Below are 16,793 nucleotides of genomic sequence, written 5' to 3'. Positions count from 1 at the left end.
TGTCCTGTTTGCTGGTACAGCTCATGTAATTAAAAGACAAACACATTTACGTTTTTGTGTAGGATATACCTGGTCAATACCAGGTGTAGGATTTTGTGTAGGATTTATGTTTTTGTGTAGGATATACATCGTTTCTAGTTGTAAAGCGGGTGTCTTGCATGCTGATGTGCTATGAACCTAAGTGAAAGAAATAACAGAATTGGAAGAGGATCCAACATATGGCGTGGGCAGAAAAATCCTGGTTTTTTAGAAAGTCATACCATGTCCAAAATCAGTGGGTATAAGTAACTACACTCATCCTGTCAGAGTAACATGCAGGCATGACCCTCAGACCCTGGATTTGAAGTCTGCTGAAGGGAAGCAAGCCGATAATGTATTTTAAATGCGGGTCTAAACAGGACTACTTGTGACCTTTACATTTCACCCAGTGCTACATTTTTCGGTCACTTTTTCATAGTCATTTTTGATACTTAGTTGGTAAAGGTATGAACAATGGCAATACTTACCTTTTTACACATGGTGTAAATGATCTCTAAATTTTTGGAATTTGACAGTAACGTATCGGTATCGACAGTGACATAGTTGTGCAAGAGAGGCATCATATCTAGACAGAGACAAGCAAAACAGCTAAGCTTGAGAGCAAAAGTAAGGTTAGCATTGTAGAGTTGTTTTCCTTGTATAGTACATGTTAACAAGCACTATAAACACATACATAACTTAAAGGGAAGAGGGAGAAAAACAAGTTTCTAGTTCCTAGGGCTCCAAAGAAATTCCAGAAGTGTGTTGACAATCCCTGAAGCCAGCTGCATGACGGAATAAAATTACGGAAGCAGGAAATATGCAAATTTACTCAATATGCAGAGTTTATATAGGTCTCAGAAACTGATTGCCACAGCCCAATTTAAGTGCACACCACTCTGCACAAGGCTACCCCGTGCACATGCAGCTCTGAATCTATAGCACTGAGGAACAATGCAAGCTTGTTTTCACTCAGCTGAGACAAATTGACAATTGATACACTCCATCATAGCTTCCTGAACTACTGCTAGCCAACATAATACTTCAAATCAAGTTACTTGAACAGATCTACTGCTCCAGCCTCTCAGGTTATTATAACATCAGTCAATCCCCTTTCAGAACACACTACAGAGCTCATTACCTGCAAAGTACTCAAAGCAATCCTGTTGAAATACTTCATATAAGACACCCAGAAGCTGCCACATTTGAGGTGAAATAAGATGGCACGTCAAGCTGTATGCTAGAGAGAGGATTTCTTCATAGAACTCTGAAAGGGAAACCCCCGCAGATCTGATGAGGTCTGAAAATAAAAGTTTGCAAATCCCACACAAACTGCAAAGATTCATACCATTATCAATCCTTTATACAGCAATTTTAACCAGCAAACATGTTTTGCAATCATGTCTTCCTTGAGGTATACTGACAGCAAGCTTGCCAGTTCACCTGAAGGTGTGACAGTAAGGAATTTACCAACCAGCACTGCATAGACTTAATTCAAAACTGCACATTCAGTGCAATTTGAACCTGGGCATTACAATACTATACTCCCATTGCCCCACTGTCAATTTCCCAGGTATGTCTAGAACTGAATTAACTGTTGTTCCTTTGGCCTTCCAATCCGCATTACAGAAAACAATCTATATGTCTAATGTGCAACAAAAGTAAATTCACAACAGGTGACTTATTTATGCCTAAACTGAAGTGGATAGCAGAGAAAAGAAGTTGTTAAGGCAGCCTTCACCAATCCAGGCCAAAACATCTGGAGGGCAAAGGCTGGCTGGAATAAGAGGATGTACTATATTCTAATATCTAATTAGAAAATTATATTCTAATACCTAATTAGAAATATCTAATTCAAGAGTGGCTTTTAGTTCTCTGCAATACAAGCACAAACAAATAATCTGGCAATATTTTCTAGAAGGTCAGCTTTTTAAATTTACCTATTACGTGCTTCTGCAAGACGAGGCCAATGATCTGTAAGCAAATGCTCTCCAGCTGTTGAGTTATCTAGAATAAGAAGAGACAGAGACTGTTTATAGCATGAAAGTAACAACTGGATGTTTTTGTTTAAATGAACAGCTGCCCTAAAACAAAAAGCTAACTTAAAACTTAAAATTATGACTGGCTGAAAGCTGTAGGCAAAGATTTTGTGGGGCAGAATAGGCCCACAGCGCCACCTGCTGACAAGTGATGGAGAAGGCTCACCTCCTTGTGGTCTTGCACGACAGTAAGGATTGTATCAATTGTGTGAAGGATCCCCATAGCCATGACAGTTTTATCCTCCAGTTCTTCATATTCTTCACTTTGGAGAACTTTCCCAAATATCTCTGCCTAAAGAAATCAAGACACAAAAGAATGGAGAAGCAGCCTGCTGATTAGGTCATCCTTGGAGACTATGAATTATTACGATGTATTATAGCCATCAATGGGCACAGCACCTTGCAGTAAGTCCTGCACTAGCGGTTAGAACACCTGGAAACCTGGGGAAGAGGGCTTACCATCATTGCCCTCCACAGCTCTTCCCACTGGCTGTGTTGGCCTCCTCTAGTGAGTGAGCCAGCTGTGAACTATCTACAGTGGTACCTCGGGTTACATACACTTCAGGTTACTTACGCTTCAGCAGTTTAAAAATTAGTATAACAAATGTTTCAATATTTAGGGTTAACCCATTGAAAAAAAATGTGATATGGGCAAAACCACATGGGAAATTTCCAGGATGTACTTCCTTGTATTGAGATAAAATGAGAAATGCATTCAATTAATTTTCTTCAAGTCGTTTAAAACTTATTTTTATAGACATGCAGACTGGTCTTTACAATGCCAAAGCTGGAAGCTACACATCCCTTAATAAATTCTTGATTCCAACAATATCAACTGGAACCAGAAACATCAGAAATTTTCCTCTGTATGAGAGCACTGCTATCTCTTACCAGGTGCTGTGTCATTTCAACAGCAATTGTTGCTACTTCCTGACTGTATTCACAAATCAGCTTCTGGATTACATTGGTGAGATCATCGTTCTCAGTCTCCCGAACAACAAGCAGCAGCTCCTGCATAACTGGCCTGATGTAGGGCTTAATGTATTCCTTTGCTAAAAAGGCACACAGAAAAACAACACAGAAAAAGATAGAAGGGGTCATTTGCTAAATGAAGATGCAAAAAGGTCTGGATTAGGACTAAACCCCTTAGATAGAGAAGATAAAATGATAGAAAGATAAAATACAGATATCTGTCTATCTATTTATTTATCAATGCTTCTTAGGTACACATATCTGTCTGCTTTCTATTCCTGAACTATTTCACTGGTGCAGGAAAAAGAGGTATGTTGGAAAGCTGAAAAAGGGAGAAAACTAAACAGACCATTTGGGGAATTTGCACCTTTTTCCTTGAAGATACACTCAGGTCCACCCTGCTCTCTTTCTCCAAAAAAACTGCAGAAGATAGTATATGATGACTTGCCAAAGCAGGGTTCTGTAACATCTGCAGCTATTACACCAATCCTAACCTTCATCTCAGACCTATTTGCATAATTAGCAGTCAAAATACCTGACATTTAAATAAAGGTTCAAAGAATGGGAAATGAAAGGCCAATAATGAACTAGGTGGGCATTTATTCAGTCAGTAACAACCACATGGTAGGATGCTTGATAGAGCAGCAAATGATGCATTGATGTTATTGGAGCATGGATACTCAATACATGGGTGTACCTTTACAGCAACAATACACAGTAGGGCAAGAACAATGTTTTCATGGTTAAAACTCTATTTTAATAGGAAAATCAAATATTTCCAGAGGATGCACCCTTCCTGGCTGGTACATATTCTATATTCTAGTGTCTGTCATTACAGAGAGGAGAATTATCATAATATTTGTTTATTTTGACAGAAGGAATCTGAAGTTTAGCAACTAGGCATTTGAATTGAACTGGGGATGTTCATGCAGAGGAAAGAAAGAGAGAAAGAGAGAAAGAGAGAAAGAGAGAAAGAGAGAAAGAGAGAAAGAGAGAAAGAGAGAAAGAGAGAAAGAAAGAAAGAAAGAAAGAAAGAAAGAAAGAAAGAAAGAAAGAAAGAAAGAAAATCAAAATCAAACCTCGTTCCTGATGGCTTATTAAAGATTGAAGTGCTATGGCAGCTTCCACTTTGACAGGCATCTCTTTGTCGTCAATCAGGCTCTTCTTTGTTAGCTCAACAGCATTCCTTAGGTTGAGTTCATTGTGGAATTCCAAAGTACTGAACGAATGAAGAGTCCAACAGGACTGCAGCATAAGAGGGAGAAAGCAAAACAAACACTACTGAGTTCTGTGGTTCTCTAAGGAATCTAGTTGTGTGCTGGTAGTTCTCAGCTGATTAGACTTGTACCCCATCTTATGGTTTGAAGAGGCTTACATTAGACAACTAAACGTGTGTGTGTGTGTGTGTGTGCGCGCATGCAGCCAACCCTGATTAAAGCCACCACCACTACCAACAACAACCGTTAAAATCCTAGGCCAAGTTCCAAAGAGACACTTGTGTATAACTAAGACAGTTTTGCACAGGCAACAGTCCTTTGTGCCACATGAAAATGTTGCTCCAGACAGTTACCCGACCTTCAAGAGAGACACTGAGGCAGCAAGCAAGAATGTCAGCAATAAAAGAGCAAACAAAAAAAGCAAAGAGCAACAATGTGCAAAACAACATCCCCATTGCCATCTCGCCCCATTGCCCCTTGGGAAAGCAAACAAGTTTAAATCAGCTGTAAGATGCTCTCTACATGATGCTAAGAAGAGCAAGTTACCGCAGAATGATACACTTGCTCTGGTCACTTACTCTTGCTCTCAAATACCCCAGGTTCGACATGAACAGTGGAAAGATGTGATTCTGTAGCATCAGCTCCATTTGATCCTTGAAGACACTCTTCTGATGGAATTAATAGTAGCCACAAAAAAGGTTAGTCTCCATTTTGATATGTGACAACATTCAATTATGTCCCAAAATTTAACTCCCCTAGAGTAATTGCACAAATATAAACCAAAATCAGCTTCTAGCTTCAAGGTTCATTTCCAGAAAATATTCTGGCATTATATAAGTCCAATAAAATGCAGAAATGCCCAACTGTTAAATATGTTATGCTGTCCAGGCCAATTACAGCCACAGGTGGGAATGTGTCCCTATGAAGGTACATGTATCCAGAAATGCGGACTTGCTATGAATTAAGAGATACTGAACCAGATGGGCCTTTTGTCTGATCCAGCAAGGCTCTCCTCGTGTGCTTAAGTAAGACTGTAAAAAGGAGAAGAATATCTTTCTAAGACCAGGTGAAAAACAAAACCTGGGAGTTTTGATATAGACCAGAGATATTGCCTCGTTTGTTAAGAGGCTTCCTTGTAGCTCTTGTAAATACTGAACCAGATGGGCCTTTTGTCTGATCCAGCAAGGCTCTCCTCGTGTGCTTAAGTAAGACTGTAAAAAGGAGAAGAATATCTTTCTAAGACCAGGTGAAAAACAAAACCTGGGAGTTTTGATATAGACCAGAGATATTGCCTCGTTTGTTAAGAGGCTTCCTTGTAGCTCTCTCCTTTGGTTAGACCTGGCTGCTGATGCACAGGCTAAATCCCTGTCTAGCTTGACTGTCCTCGTGCTCAAGTGCCACTACTGGTTTATGGGCCAATAGCATACCATGGGATTATTTCAAGTTATGTTTTGAGGACCAAAGTGCTCTCTGACACACACCTGCTTTTCAAGACGGCATTTAAATTGATCAGAACAACTAGGATACATCTGTTTTAATGAACATTCTAGAGCTACTTACCATGCCTTACTGTCCACAGATCAATTTCATTTCCATGCATGTCTCTGATGAAATACCTGTGTACAACAGGACTTGCCAGGTAGTCCCAGAATACTAATTGAAACATACTGTACAAATTTTGGTTCATTCCATTTTCATTCATCTCTCTTAGAATCGCTTATCAACTCCTGCTCTACACAGACCTTCTGTCAGAGATATACATGTGCATTCTGATCCCTGCATTAAGGTTTTCATGAATCACATTGAAGACTACATAGTTGGTGGCAAAACTACATGTATCTTACAAGTCTTCATCCGCTTACCTTCAGCAAGATCTCTGCTAGAGATCCTATCACATGTAATGCCCCATCTTTTTTCCTAGGGTCAACATTGGGCCCAGTAAGTATCTGATAGCAAAATGCCATCATTTTGGGTAACACCTAAACAGATGGAACAAAACGCAGAAAATTAAGAACTAGAAAGTCAAAAATGCTGGAGTCATTCTGTTTAAACCAAGAAGACACTGGTGGTGGTGCTGTTGATGAATGCTAGATGACCCATGGGGAATGGGGAGAGGCCAGACTCAAGATTTGTCTGCCTGGCAACTCAGTGCAACGTCAGTCCAGACTGGAGGAATGGGAGGGGTCATTGGAGCCTGAACCAGCTCAGATGGCTGTGGCAAGGATAACAATGGATTTTCAGGCAGGGACATCCTGAGCAACTTGGCTAAAAAAGAGGATAAAAATGTAATAAAGAATATATATTTTTGTTTTTAAAAGGGAGACAAATAGCCTTTAAGCAGGGATAGGAAATATTGGCCCTGCAGATGTTGCTGGATTCCAGTTCCCATCCCCAACAACATCTGGAGGGCCACAGGCTTCCCGTCACAGCCAATGAAGAATGGAGGAAGCGGTACAAGCCTTTATAATGTCATAGCGTTTGTATTATAAGTACCTCTTTTCGCTTTTTTGCTGCAGTGTACAGAAGTATCTGAGCAGCTGTTGTAGGGGATGCATAATCTTCAAAGACATCTTTCAAGTTTTCAACAACAACAAAAAGAACAAGAACAGAAAACCACATCAAGTGTTACTGCACAATCTTTAACAAGAACATTTTGACAAATCATTCTGAAATTGACAGAACAAGGACAACCCAACAAGGCTCTTTTTATTTCTTAAATGAGCAATCACTAATGGAAGTAAACAGCTTTCAGCCAATATCCTACTGTCTCTCCCTCATTTTGTGTTTTTAACAGACACCTCACCACAATCATAGTTTATGGGGGCTTAAGCAAACTGTTATTTAGGGATGGAGTGCAATGGACAGGTTAAACAGGGGGATGTCCTACTTTGCCATCTTTTTTGTTTTATCTCCTTTTGTTATATTGCCTAAATACTAACAAAATTACAGGTGCAAACAAACAAAACTTCTCACTGTATACATCTGAATGTATAGTAATCTGTTCAAACATTGGGTGCTACTGGGAAATAATACCATTGATAGCAAGGAAATCATCTAGCTGAAGCATAACACATATTTACCAAATTTACCAAATTTCATGCGGATGTACTCATAGGGGTCCTCTTGCCAGAGCTCTTCATCCTCATCTTTATAACACATCAGGGAAAAGATTACTTCTTCACACACAGTCTAATAAGAAAAAAAGCAAAGAGAATGTTCAACAGAGCAAAATCACATTATTAATCATTCAAACACAAGTCCTCACCCCAACAAATCATCATCATGAATCCTGCAACAGTGCAGTGTGCTGCATACTGGACCCACCAAATCCAGCAGCTAGTGCAATGATGTCACATCACACACTTTACATTACTAAATGTTATCAGGCAGGGGTGGGAGATAGATACACACACAAAGAGAGAGAGAGAGAGAGAGAGAGAGAGAGAGAGAGAGAGAGAGAGAGAGAGAGAGAGCCCGCTCCAAATCCTACCGATGGTGTGGAATAAAATACAGATAAATGAAATAAATATGCTATTGACTGGCTATTTCTGTCCAAGTGACTGCATTCCCATTATAGTAATTGCAATGCTAATTATTGTAATTAATTTTTCAAGCTCCAACACTACATGAAAAGCTCTAGCTCAAATCCTCAGTATTTGTGCAGGGACACCAATCACTATTTTTGTATTGACCTGCATATGTGGTTTCATCTGCTTCCAGGTTATACAGTGATTGACCCCTTGGTTCAGATAGTTTAATGTTTGCTGAAGGACACGTGGTGCAACATACTCTTTCTTCCTATATTGGTCCAAGATTTTTAGGAGCACCTAAAGGAAAAACAACATATATCAGGTTGCATTTGAAAATCTGTCCTTAAAATTAGAACATTGTGATTGTTTCCATTACCACCATCATCCCTGAACATGGTAGCCATGGGAAAGATTTGCTGTAACAACATACAACAGGGACCAGCAACTGGAAGCCCAATGGTCAAATCTGATCATCTGAGGAGGACCTACTGGCCAAAATGGAGGCAAGAGAGGTGCAGGTGGCAGCTACAATAATTAAAAAAAAATCAGCAGTTCATTTTGGGAAAAGGGGCACCTTGAAAAACTAAGGGCTATAGCTCAGTGATAGAGCAGACGCTTTGTGTGCAGAAGGTCCCAAGCTCAACCAGGGCTGGAAGATAACCCTGTATGAAACCCTGGAGAGCTGCTGCCTGTCAATCAAGGCAGTGGTCTGACTCAGTGTGAAGCAGATTCCTAACAAGTTCCTGACAAGGGGGATCTAAATATTAGATGGTATGAGGCTTCTACCTAGAGAGCACTAACCATCTGTGATTATCCTAAAATGGCCCTGCGAACAGTTTCACTATGAGTGCCCTCCCCTCTTTACCCAGGTTCCTGGGGTGCATCTGCTATTCCTTCTGTTGTGCAACAGCCAATAACTCAAGCAAGGAAATGAATGCCTTAAAGTGGGGATGGGAAAGCTGTGGTCTTCCAGATGCTGTTGGACTTCATCTTTCATCAGCCCCTGACAGCAAGGCCAATGGCTAGAGATAATGGGATTTGCAGTCCAACAACATCTTAAAGGCCACAAGTTCCCCATCCCTGCGTTAAAGAAATGATACATAAAGGACAAGTGAAAAATTCCTGCTGTGGAACTATCATACTAATAAAATAAATGGCGGATGTTTACCTGTTGGATTCCTACAGCGTAGGTTTTCAAGAAGAACTCAGAAAATTCAAAATATTCTTTTGTTACATTCCCAGGACTGCCATACCTTGAAGAAAGAATCCAAAGCGAGTACATAAACTGAAGGTTAATGTGTACACATGCCGCTAAAGTTGATCATGTATAAAAGAGTGCTCAGAATAATCCTGGACACCAAAGGAAGAAGAAAAGCAGGGAAGCAAAATCTAGGACCATTCAAGGCAACAAGGATGCATACACTCACTGTGACTCCCCTTGGCTAACTACATGCAGGTGTTATACCCCACCTATAGTAAAAGACAGATTTCACATTAAGCAAAGTAGTCTTCTCTGAAGAGCTGAAAGAATGATGTCTCAAAGTTGTAAAGGTATCACTCTACTAGAGAAGGCCTTCATAACTTGTGACTTGCTCTTCTTGTGTATGAAGCCAAACACAGTCCACCCACCATGCATTGTGGCTTGCCCGACTTCCTGACTCCCAGGCAAGCAGTAAGATGGCTAATGGGGCATGGCTTGATTTTGCACGCTCTAGATATATTCAAAATAGCTCTAGTTTGTTTTTGGGTTTTCTGTTATGTAATTTATGTTCTGATTTAATACCTTGTGATCTTTGGATGAAGGATGATATACAAATTCAACAAATAGTTGGAAGATGAGAAACAGAAAATGAGCAAAATAAAATATTCAATGGAGACCTTCGGTAAAATTGGTAAAACTTTTTTAAAAGATGTGAACAAAAGCGTGAAAGAACATACAGAGCTTGTTCAGACACAATGCTAAACCTTGGTTTACCGTTACAGGCACAAGTGACTATGACTCATATACTCACCCCTCTGGTGCAGCCATAAGAAGTTTGGAAGTTTCTGCTCCTGTTTTAGATTTGTAAGGATACTTTTTTACATTAAATCAGAGCTTTCCAAACTTTTAATGTTGGTGACACACTTTTTAGACATGCCTCACTTCGCGACACAGTAATTCAGTTTTACTAGCAAACCGAAGGTTAAACTAACCCCTTTCCAGCCCCTGGAGGGGTGCAGGGAGTATTCATGCAACACACAAACGTGTCATGACACAGAGTTTGGAAAGCTCTGCATTAAATATATAGAAAAATGACTGAAGTATAGCGTTGAGAAAAACAGAGTTCAGAAAATTTGCTCTAGTTAGCATTTTACCTTTCAAAAAGACGAGCAACAATCCGCAAAGCCCATTTCTTACATTTCCACCATACAAGTTCTGGCCTATCATCTTCATCAATCTGCAGAGTCTCCTAATGAAAGGAAATAACTATCAGCCAATGTGTACACAAATTAACATTAAACATTAACGAAACTTATATACACACACCAAAATTGAGAACCAAAAATATAGAACCAAAAATATAGAACCAAAATTGGCTTTGAAGTGGTTTACATAGTATAAAGACCAGTTAACACAAACATTAAAATATAAAGATTCATAATCAAAAGAGGGCCACTGAACACAGTGATATTTACTTCTGAATAAACATGTTTAGGATAGCACTGTAAAAAGACTAAAAATCACTTCTTTTGAGACTGTTCTCTGAAACCACCAATACAAAACCCTCAGAATTTGTTACTGAGGCAAATTCCACATGGTTCAAACTCTGCAGACTACACAGATTATGCAGGTTGTAGTGTCCACCCCATACCTTTCGATATATTATTATGAATTATATCCTGCTTATTTCCTATTCATGATAAAACTCAAGGCAAGATACATACATAAGCATCTGCCATCCTGGCACTGACTAGATTCAGACCTGCTTGGCTTCAGCAAAGCTGCAGCATCAGGTGCCTTCAGACCTTGCCCTGGCATGTCATAGCATGCACAGAACATCAAGCCAAAACTGTGCATCTTTAAAGCTTGTATAATATATCGTGCAAAACTAACTTGCAAATGTCAGTAACTCCACAGCTTGAGTCTCAACCCAGTATGTTTCCGAGCACAATTCAAAGTGCTGGTGTTGACCTTCAAAGCCCTAAACAGCCTCGGCCCAGTATACCTGAAGGAGCGTCTCCACCCCCATTGTTCTGCCCGGATGCTGAGGTCCAGCGCCGAGGGCCTTCTGGTGGTTCCCTCATTGCGAGAAGCAAAGCTACAGGGAACCAGGCAGAGGGCCTTCTTGGTAGTGGCGCCCGCCCTGTGGAACGCCCTCCCATCAGATGTCAAAGCGATAAACAACTACCTGACATTCAGAAGACATCTTAAGGCAGCCCTGTTCAGGGAAGTTTTTAATGTGTGATATTTTAGTGTATTTTTGGCTTCTGTGGAAGCCGCCCAGAGTGGCTGGGGAAACCCAGCCAGATGGGCGGGGTACTTATTATTATTATTATTATTATTATTATTATTATTATCATCATCATCATGGACTAAGGGTAGGTTCTGGCTAAGCTACATCACTGTACATACTTAGGTCTTGGAGCAATCTTCAAGCACGGAAGGGAACGGGCAATATCAGCTTCTACAACTGAGTCAACTGAGCAGTACCTTCTGCTTGCTCCACTCCAGCGCAAGCCCCCAAGCTCCAGCAACTGGTATCTAGGGCCACTGTGCTGGAACAAATGCTTGTTTCCTTCTCCCCATATCAAGGCAGCCAATGGCTCCAAGCCCAGCCTGGTCAAAAGGAATCTGGCTAAGTTTTCCATGAAAACCTTCAAAGAGGGAGATTCTGCAACCACACTTGGCAGCACACTCCTGTGCTGATCTGCTTTTATAGAACACGACCCACACAGAGACGCACCAACACAGGCAATGGGTCTCTTGCAAGTCCTGGGTATACATGGGCATTGAAGTCCAACAGGGCCCAGAGACAGTGAAACAGCCAGAGGCACCACTGTAGTTGGGAGGCTGCAACAGTGCTCAGTTTGTAACAGGGTACCATGAGCAAGGCAGCCCATGGTCACATGTTGCGATGACATCACTCGGTGCTTACAGAGGCCAAGGGGGCCTGGGGGGGGGGCAGCAGGTTTGTAGAAGGCACCTGAAGTCAGATTTTCCTATGTATCTTCTTCCTTGTATTTCAGAAACCCTATATTCTTGCCAAGCCAGTGGAAAGTGTGAGCAATTGCTACTGTCCTTCTTTCTGCCTCCTTTTTTAAAATACTGGAAAACAACTAGAGGATAAGTCTCTAATAACACTGCAAACTGGGGGGGGGGGGGTTTAAGTTAATATGCCCCTTAAGCCACACTTCCCCCTTTCCTATTCCCCAAAGGCATTAGTGTTGCCCAGTAATATAATCCTTACAGGAGGCACACTTCTGTCGATGATAGTCCGGAAAATCTCCATCCACTGAGTCATAGTTTGGTTATTCACCAGCTGAAGTGGCAGTGCATACTGGAATTAAAGAAAAGAAAAAGACGGAGTGGGGCGGGGTGTCACACACAAAGAGTAAAGGTATTGCTGTGTTTCCAGACTATATTATTTGTACTAGAAATTAGACCTTGTTTTTATTAAAGAAAACAATTTATTATACCACAACGCAGCTGGATTATTTATTTATTTATTTTTGCTCCAGGGGTAGAACTACCTTTCTTAATGCCCTGGGAGTGTATGTTATGTGATGGTCACCTGGCCATCCATGGGTAGCAATGACTTTCAGGGATTTATTTAAGAGGAGTGCATCGGGCGTTTCACAGAGGAATACAGAAGACGCATGGGGGGGAAGTGTGGAGGTATTGTGATACACAGAAGTAACAGAAAGGGAATGCAGAAAAGGTGTTCTAAGTCAGGGCTGCAAATTGCCTCTCCTCATCAGTCTCCCTCCCTGCACAGCAATTAGAAAAGAAGGCCCCCATTCATTTGAAGGGAAATCTTGGTTTCTACAACATCCAGGAAGCCTTCTTAAGTACAGAGAGCTCCTCACTTTACACAGTCAAACTGTTTATGCTTACATAGTTAAGGACTTTCTAAAGAGGACTAAATATGTCAATTCCAGGGGCACTTATAAACGCACAGTAAGCCTGCAACTTACACACCTTTAACTTGTGCTCATTCAGCTTTACGCACTTGGCAAAAAAAATTCCAAATGGGGAGGAAATTCAGGAAAAAAGACTTTGGCAATTCCAACTGCCATTACTGTACACCCAATGTGTTTTGACTCTACATGATTTCGGCTTTAGGCACAATCCTCAGAACGTAACCCGTGTGCAAGTTGCAGGCTTATTGTAAGGAGTTACAATCTCTCATTAGCATTTTTTCTTTTCTGAAATACTGTGAAGTCCAGGCCTAAGACTGTAATCTTAAACATCCAAATTTATAAGTAAGCAAGCTTGAAGTGAATGAAACACTCTGAAGTATGCCTCTTAAGGGAAATGATGCAGAGGGTCCCCCACACCCACCCCAGAACTCTCTATAATCTGCTTTACATGCAGAGGCTCATACCTGAACAAGTGCATAGAAAATCTTTAAGATCTGTTTCTGAAGCAGCACAGAATAATGGGAGTTGTCAGGAAGGAGCTGGATTGTCTGCTGCTGAATCCGAGGCAAGAATATCTGCATTGCAGCGATGAGGGGCTCTCTCTCCTCGGCCTTCTTGTATCTGCAGAAGTAGCCGGACCCAGAAACAATTAGGGAGCAAACTTTTACACTTGTCCTAATTCTTCTACATTTTAAGGAAAAGATTCAGTATTGCTTGCCATCCTTCCACCCCTGCCTGACCATTTTTATCCATTTTTCAGCACAGCAAATCAGAGACATGTGGCGAATATGCAATAATTTACACAGCTGTGCAGCATTATCAAGTAATCTGATAATTACTTGAACCTTCATGTTGACTCACATATTGCACACAGCAATCAAGCTCTATCTACTTTCATCTGGAAAAAAAGCACGAGTCTCTCTTCTCATGTTACTCACTCTGCCCTAACCTTGATGAATGCAAGGACTGCTTCCCATTGGCTAGAGCTGCCTTCTCCTGAGCACATGGGTGGACTCCTGTTTTTCTCCCTCTCCACACATACATTCTACTTTGAGAATTGAGAAGCTATTTCTCCAAGGAACCAGTCAAGGCAAAAGGAGGGGTACATGCATGTACTTGGAGGTGCTCTCCAGACACTGCCATCTGTATGAGCAAGGCTACTGGGCAAGGGGCTTTCCCAGAAGAAGATCCACTTACTCATAGGTCTTCACGAGTTGGTACAGGCACAGCAGACTTCCAAGCCAGCTCCCACTATTGGGAGACTGCAAGTAATAGCCTATTTTGTCCACCACTGCAGTCCAGTGACCTGGGAAGTCATGCTTGATAATAGTGCGGAGGCACATTGTCAGCTGGGCCCTGAAAGGTTGGGGAAGAAGAAGAGTGTGTCAGCAAGTAACACGTTCTGGTAAACAGTTTGAGAAGCAAATTCTTTTAAGCATGTCAGAAACCCAGAGCAAATAAATAAATGCTATCAGACAATCCTCCGCAAAAGGAGAGTAACAGAAACCTTTCAAAAGACAAAGACAGGATGAGGGGATACATGTGAAATCACATTCAGTGTAACTATGGGCAGTATCCAACCACAAAGTTCTACTAGTGCAAGGCCTTTTAGCTATGGATTGGAACTTCCCTGCACATGCCCTGCGTGCCCTATAAATCTGCTCTGAAGGGTTGGGGGGAACCCAAGAACAGATTTAGGGGTCATACAGGGAGAGGAGAGGGCAGGGCAGTTCCATAAAACACCTAGACGTCATTGCACTAGCAGAACTGTTTAGTTGGATACTGTGTAATGAAACCATATTGCTGGTGTCGTCTCCTTCCTCCTCGAGTTATAAGAGAGAAATGGAGTAACAAAATAAACAACATACACACAAATTAATGACTACTAGAAACTAAAGCACACAAGATTTGCAAACTTGCAGACCATCAGTCTCTATGATTAACCCAGGGTCAATCCTGGGTGACCTAGAGGCTATATACAGTGAGACAGTGAGATGGTATCATCCACTGGGCCACCCGATATCCATGAATAGACCTAATGTCTGCAGAGGGCCCATGTGCATTATATCCACACACTCAGACCAAATCGCACAGCCCATTTCTGGATTCTGCGTTGGTATCAATCAGGCCTGCACATGTACACAGGAGGCTGCCTTATATCAAGCCAGGCCATTGGTCCATCTAACTCAGTAGTGTCCACACTGAATGGCAGTGGCTTTCCAGTGCTGCAGGCGGGAGTCTTTCCCAGCCTACCTGGAAACATCAGAGATTGAACCTAGATCCTTCTTCATGCAAAGCATGTGCTCTACCAAGGAACTACAGCCTTTCCCCATTACACGCTTATGTGGAACAGCTGGCAGGCAGGGTGAGAACAGATCTTTATCATCTAGACTGGGTCAAAAATGGATTATAAAGAGTTTTCTTTATCTTCATCTGGGAAACAAAACTTCCTTGGTGTGACAAAAGGATATAATAATTTAGCTTTAATTGTCCTTTGTTGATTAGCCTGCCTCTCTACAATTCTCATTTAGACCTTAACATGAAATATCCAAACCATCTTCTTTAGAAACAGCTCTCTGGGAAGCCTCCACTTAAGAATTATTACAGAAGTGACTCCAAGTCCTTTAGCTTACTTTCCATTACCCTTCCTAACCCATCACCTCCTGGAAAACCACAATTTTCAAAAAGAATTATACAGAGTAAAAATTGACGTAAAGTAGCATGATCTGCATAATTCATACCTAATGGAAGCATTAGTTCTCCCTGAAACATAATTCAGGGATTTCTGATGCATGTCCCCAAGCCTGACATACCTCACTAAGTCTGGAGAACGAATAATTCCTTCCACAATGTTATCCCGAATCTGTTGCCGATCATTTTCATGAATGTTGAATGGAAATATCACTTCTCCAGGTGGTGGCTCTCGGTCTGGCCAGTACTGCGTCACCATGTTCTTCAAGTAAATAGCAGCTGAAGTGAAAGAAGAAAAACATGCCTAAGTCCTGGTGTCCTAGCACATGGAAGACTGCTGATTTTTTTAAACAAACAAACAATCCCAAGGTCTGAATGCAGTCCTTATAGAGCCCTTGGGACTCTCCTCACAGGCTCTATACTGCACCCTCCTTGTTTTGCTGGAACATGTTCTGAACTTTAGGTTCTGAACTTTAGGTTCAGTAGCCAAGGCAAGCAAACCATCAAAGTAAGAAACAGTAGCTGAAATTGGATATGTATGACTATCAAACCAAATTCTATCTGGATATGTATGACTATCAAACCAAATAAACATAACACATAGAAATAATTTCTGCTCACCTGCCTGTCGGACTGGGAATTCCACTTGATCAGAAACTATTATCTGTAGCAGGCTGGGAGCAAAGTTGATGATCTTGTAGGACTGAAATGCATAGAAAGTCAATCAGAAAAGCACCATATATTGTAAAACAAGTTAACCTGTAGTACTCTATCCTTCCTTGGAGGGTTTTTTTTAGCAGAGGTTGGATAGCCATCTGTCATGTATGATCTAGTTGAAATTCCTGCATTTCAGGGGGTCGGACTAGATTACGCTAGGAGTCCCTTCCAACTATACAATTCTATGATTCTTTATTGCCATGAATAAAGAAAAGATTGTTCCCTTCAAAATCAGATGTTCTCCTGCAAAGTTAAGCAGTTTGAAGTACCGGTTTGAAGGGTTGAGCATACTGTGGACACACTCCAAATGAACAGATGGCTTAGACACAAGAGGTTTTGTTCTGCTCGTGAATCCAGTTGTGGTTTTGACCATTTTTTTCTTTAATAAAATTGGAAAATAATAATACTATTTCCACCTCCAAACTATAAGCAACAGCAAAGCTGCTGCTGCTGATTCTTGCAACAGCAAAGCTTCCAATAAAACACTA

At 41.2% G+C, this 16,793-nt stretch overlaps 1 protein-coding gene across 5 annotated transcripts in view; it reads right to left on the bottom strand.

Moving 5' to 3' along the window:
- IPO8 (importin 8) overlaps positions 1-16,793 on the bottom strand; it is a 38,041-nt gene that overhangs the window by 16,714 nt on the left and 4,534 nt on the right. For 2 of the 5 annotated variants that reach the window (XM_081926840.1, XM_081926844.1), the window contains exons 2-19: positions 16,210-16,291; positions 15,711-15,867; positions 14,095-14,253; positions 13,362-13,518; positions 12,225-12,314; positions 10,132-10,226; positions 8,945-9,029; positions 7,939-8,073; positions 7,327-7,435; positions 6,740-6,816; positions 6,109-6,225; positions 4,825-4,914; positions 4,109-4,274; positions 2,949-3,109; positions 2,224-2,349; positions 1,959-2,025; positions 1,160-1,318; positions 507-604 (exon numbers count right to left, since the gene is read on the bottom strand). In XM_081926840.1, coding sequence (XP_081782966.1) covers positions 507-604; positions 1,160-1,318; positions 1,959-2,025; positions 2,224-2,349; positions 2,949-3,109; positions 4,109-4,274; positions 4,825-4,914; positions 6,109-6,225; positions 6,740-6,816; positions 7,327-7,435; positions 7,939-8,073; positions 8,945-9,029; positions 10,132-10,226; positions 12,225-12,314; positions 13,362-13,518; positions 14,095-14,253; positions 15,711-15,867; positions 16,210-16,291 — 2,130 coding nt within the window. The remainder of the gene's footprint in view (positions 1-506; positions 605-1,159; positions 1,319-1,958; positions 2,026-2,223; positions 2,350-2,948; positions 3,110-4,108; positions 4,275-4,824; positions 4,915-6,108; positions 6,226-6,739; positions 6,817-7,326; positions 7,436-7,938; positions 8,074-8,944; positions 9,030-10,131; positions 10,227-12,224; positions 12,315-13,361; positions 13,519-14,094; positions 14,254-15,710; positions 15,868-16,209; positions 16,292-16,793) is intronic. The other 3 variants (XM_081926841.1, XM_081926842.1, XM_081926843.1) reach the window with 3 other exon arrangements.

Source organism: Podarcis melisellensis, assembly GCF_964234715.1.
Source record: "Podarcis melisellensis genome assembly, chromosome: 10".
Classification (NCBI taxonomy): Eukaryota; Metazoa; Chordata; class Lepidosauria; order Squamata; family Lacertidae; genus Podarcis; species Podarcis melisellensis.
This window is presented reverse-complemented; position numbering and strand designations above follow the sequence as displayed.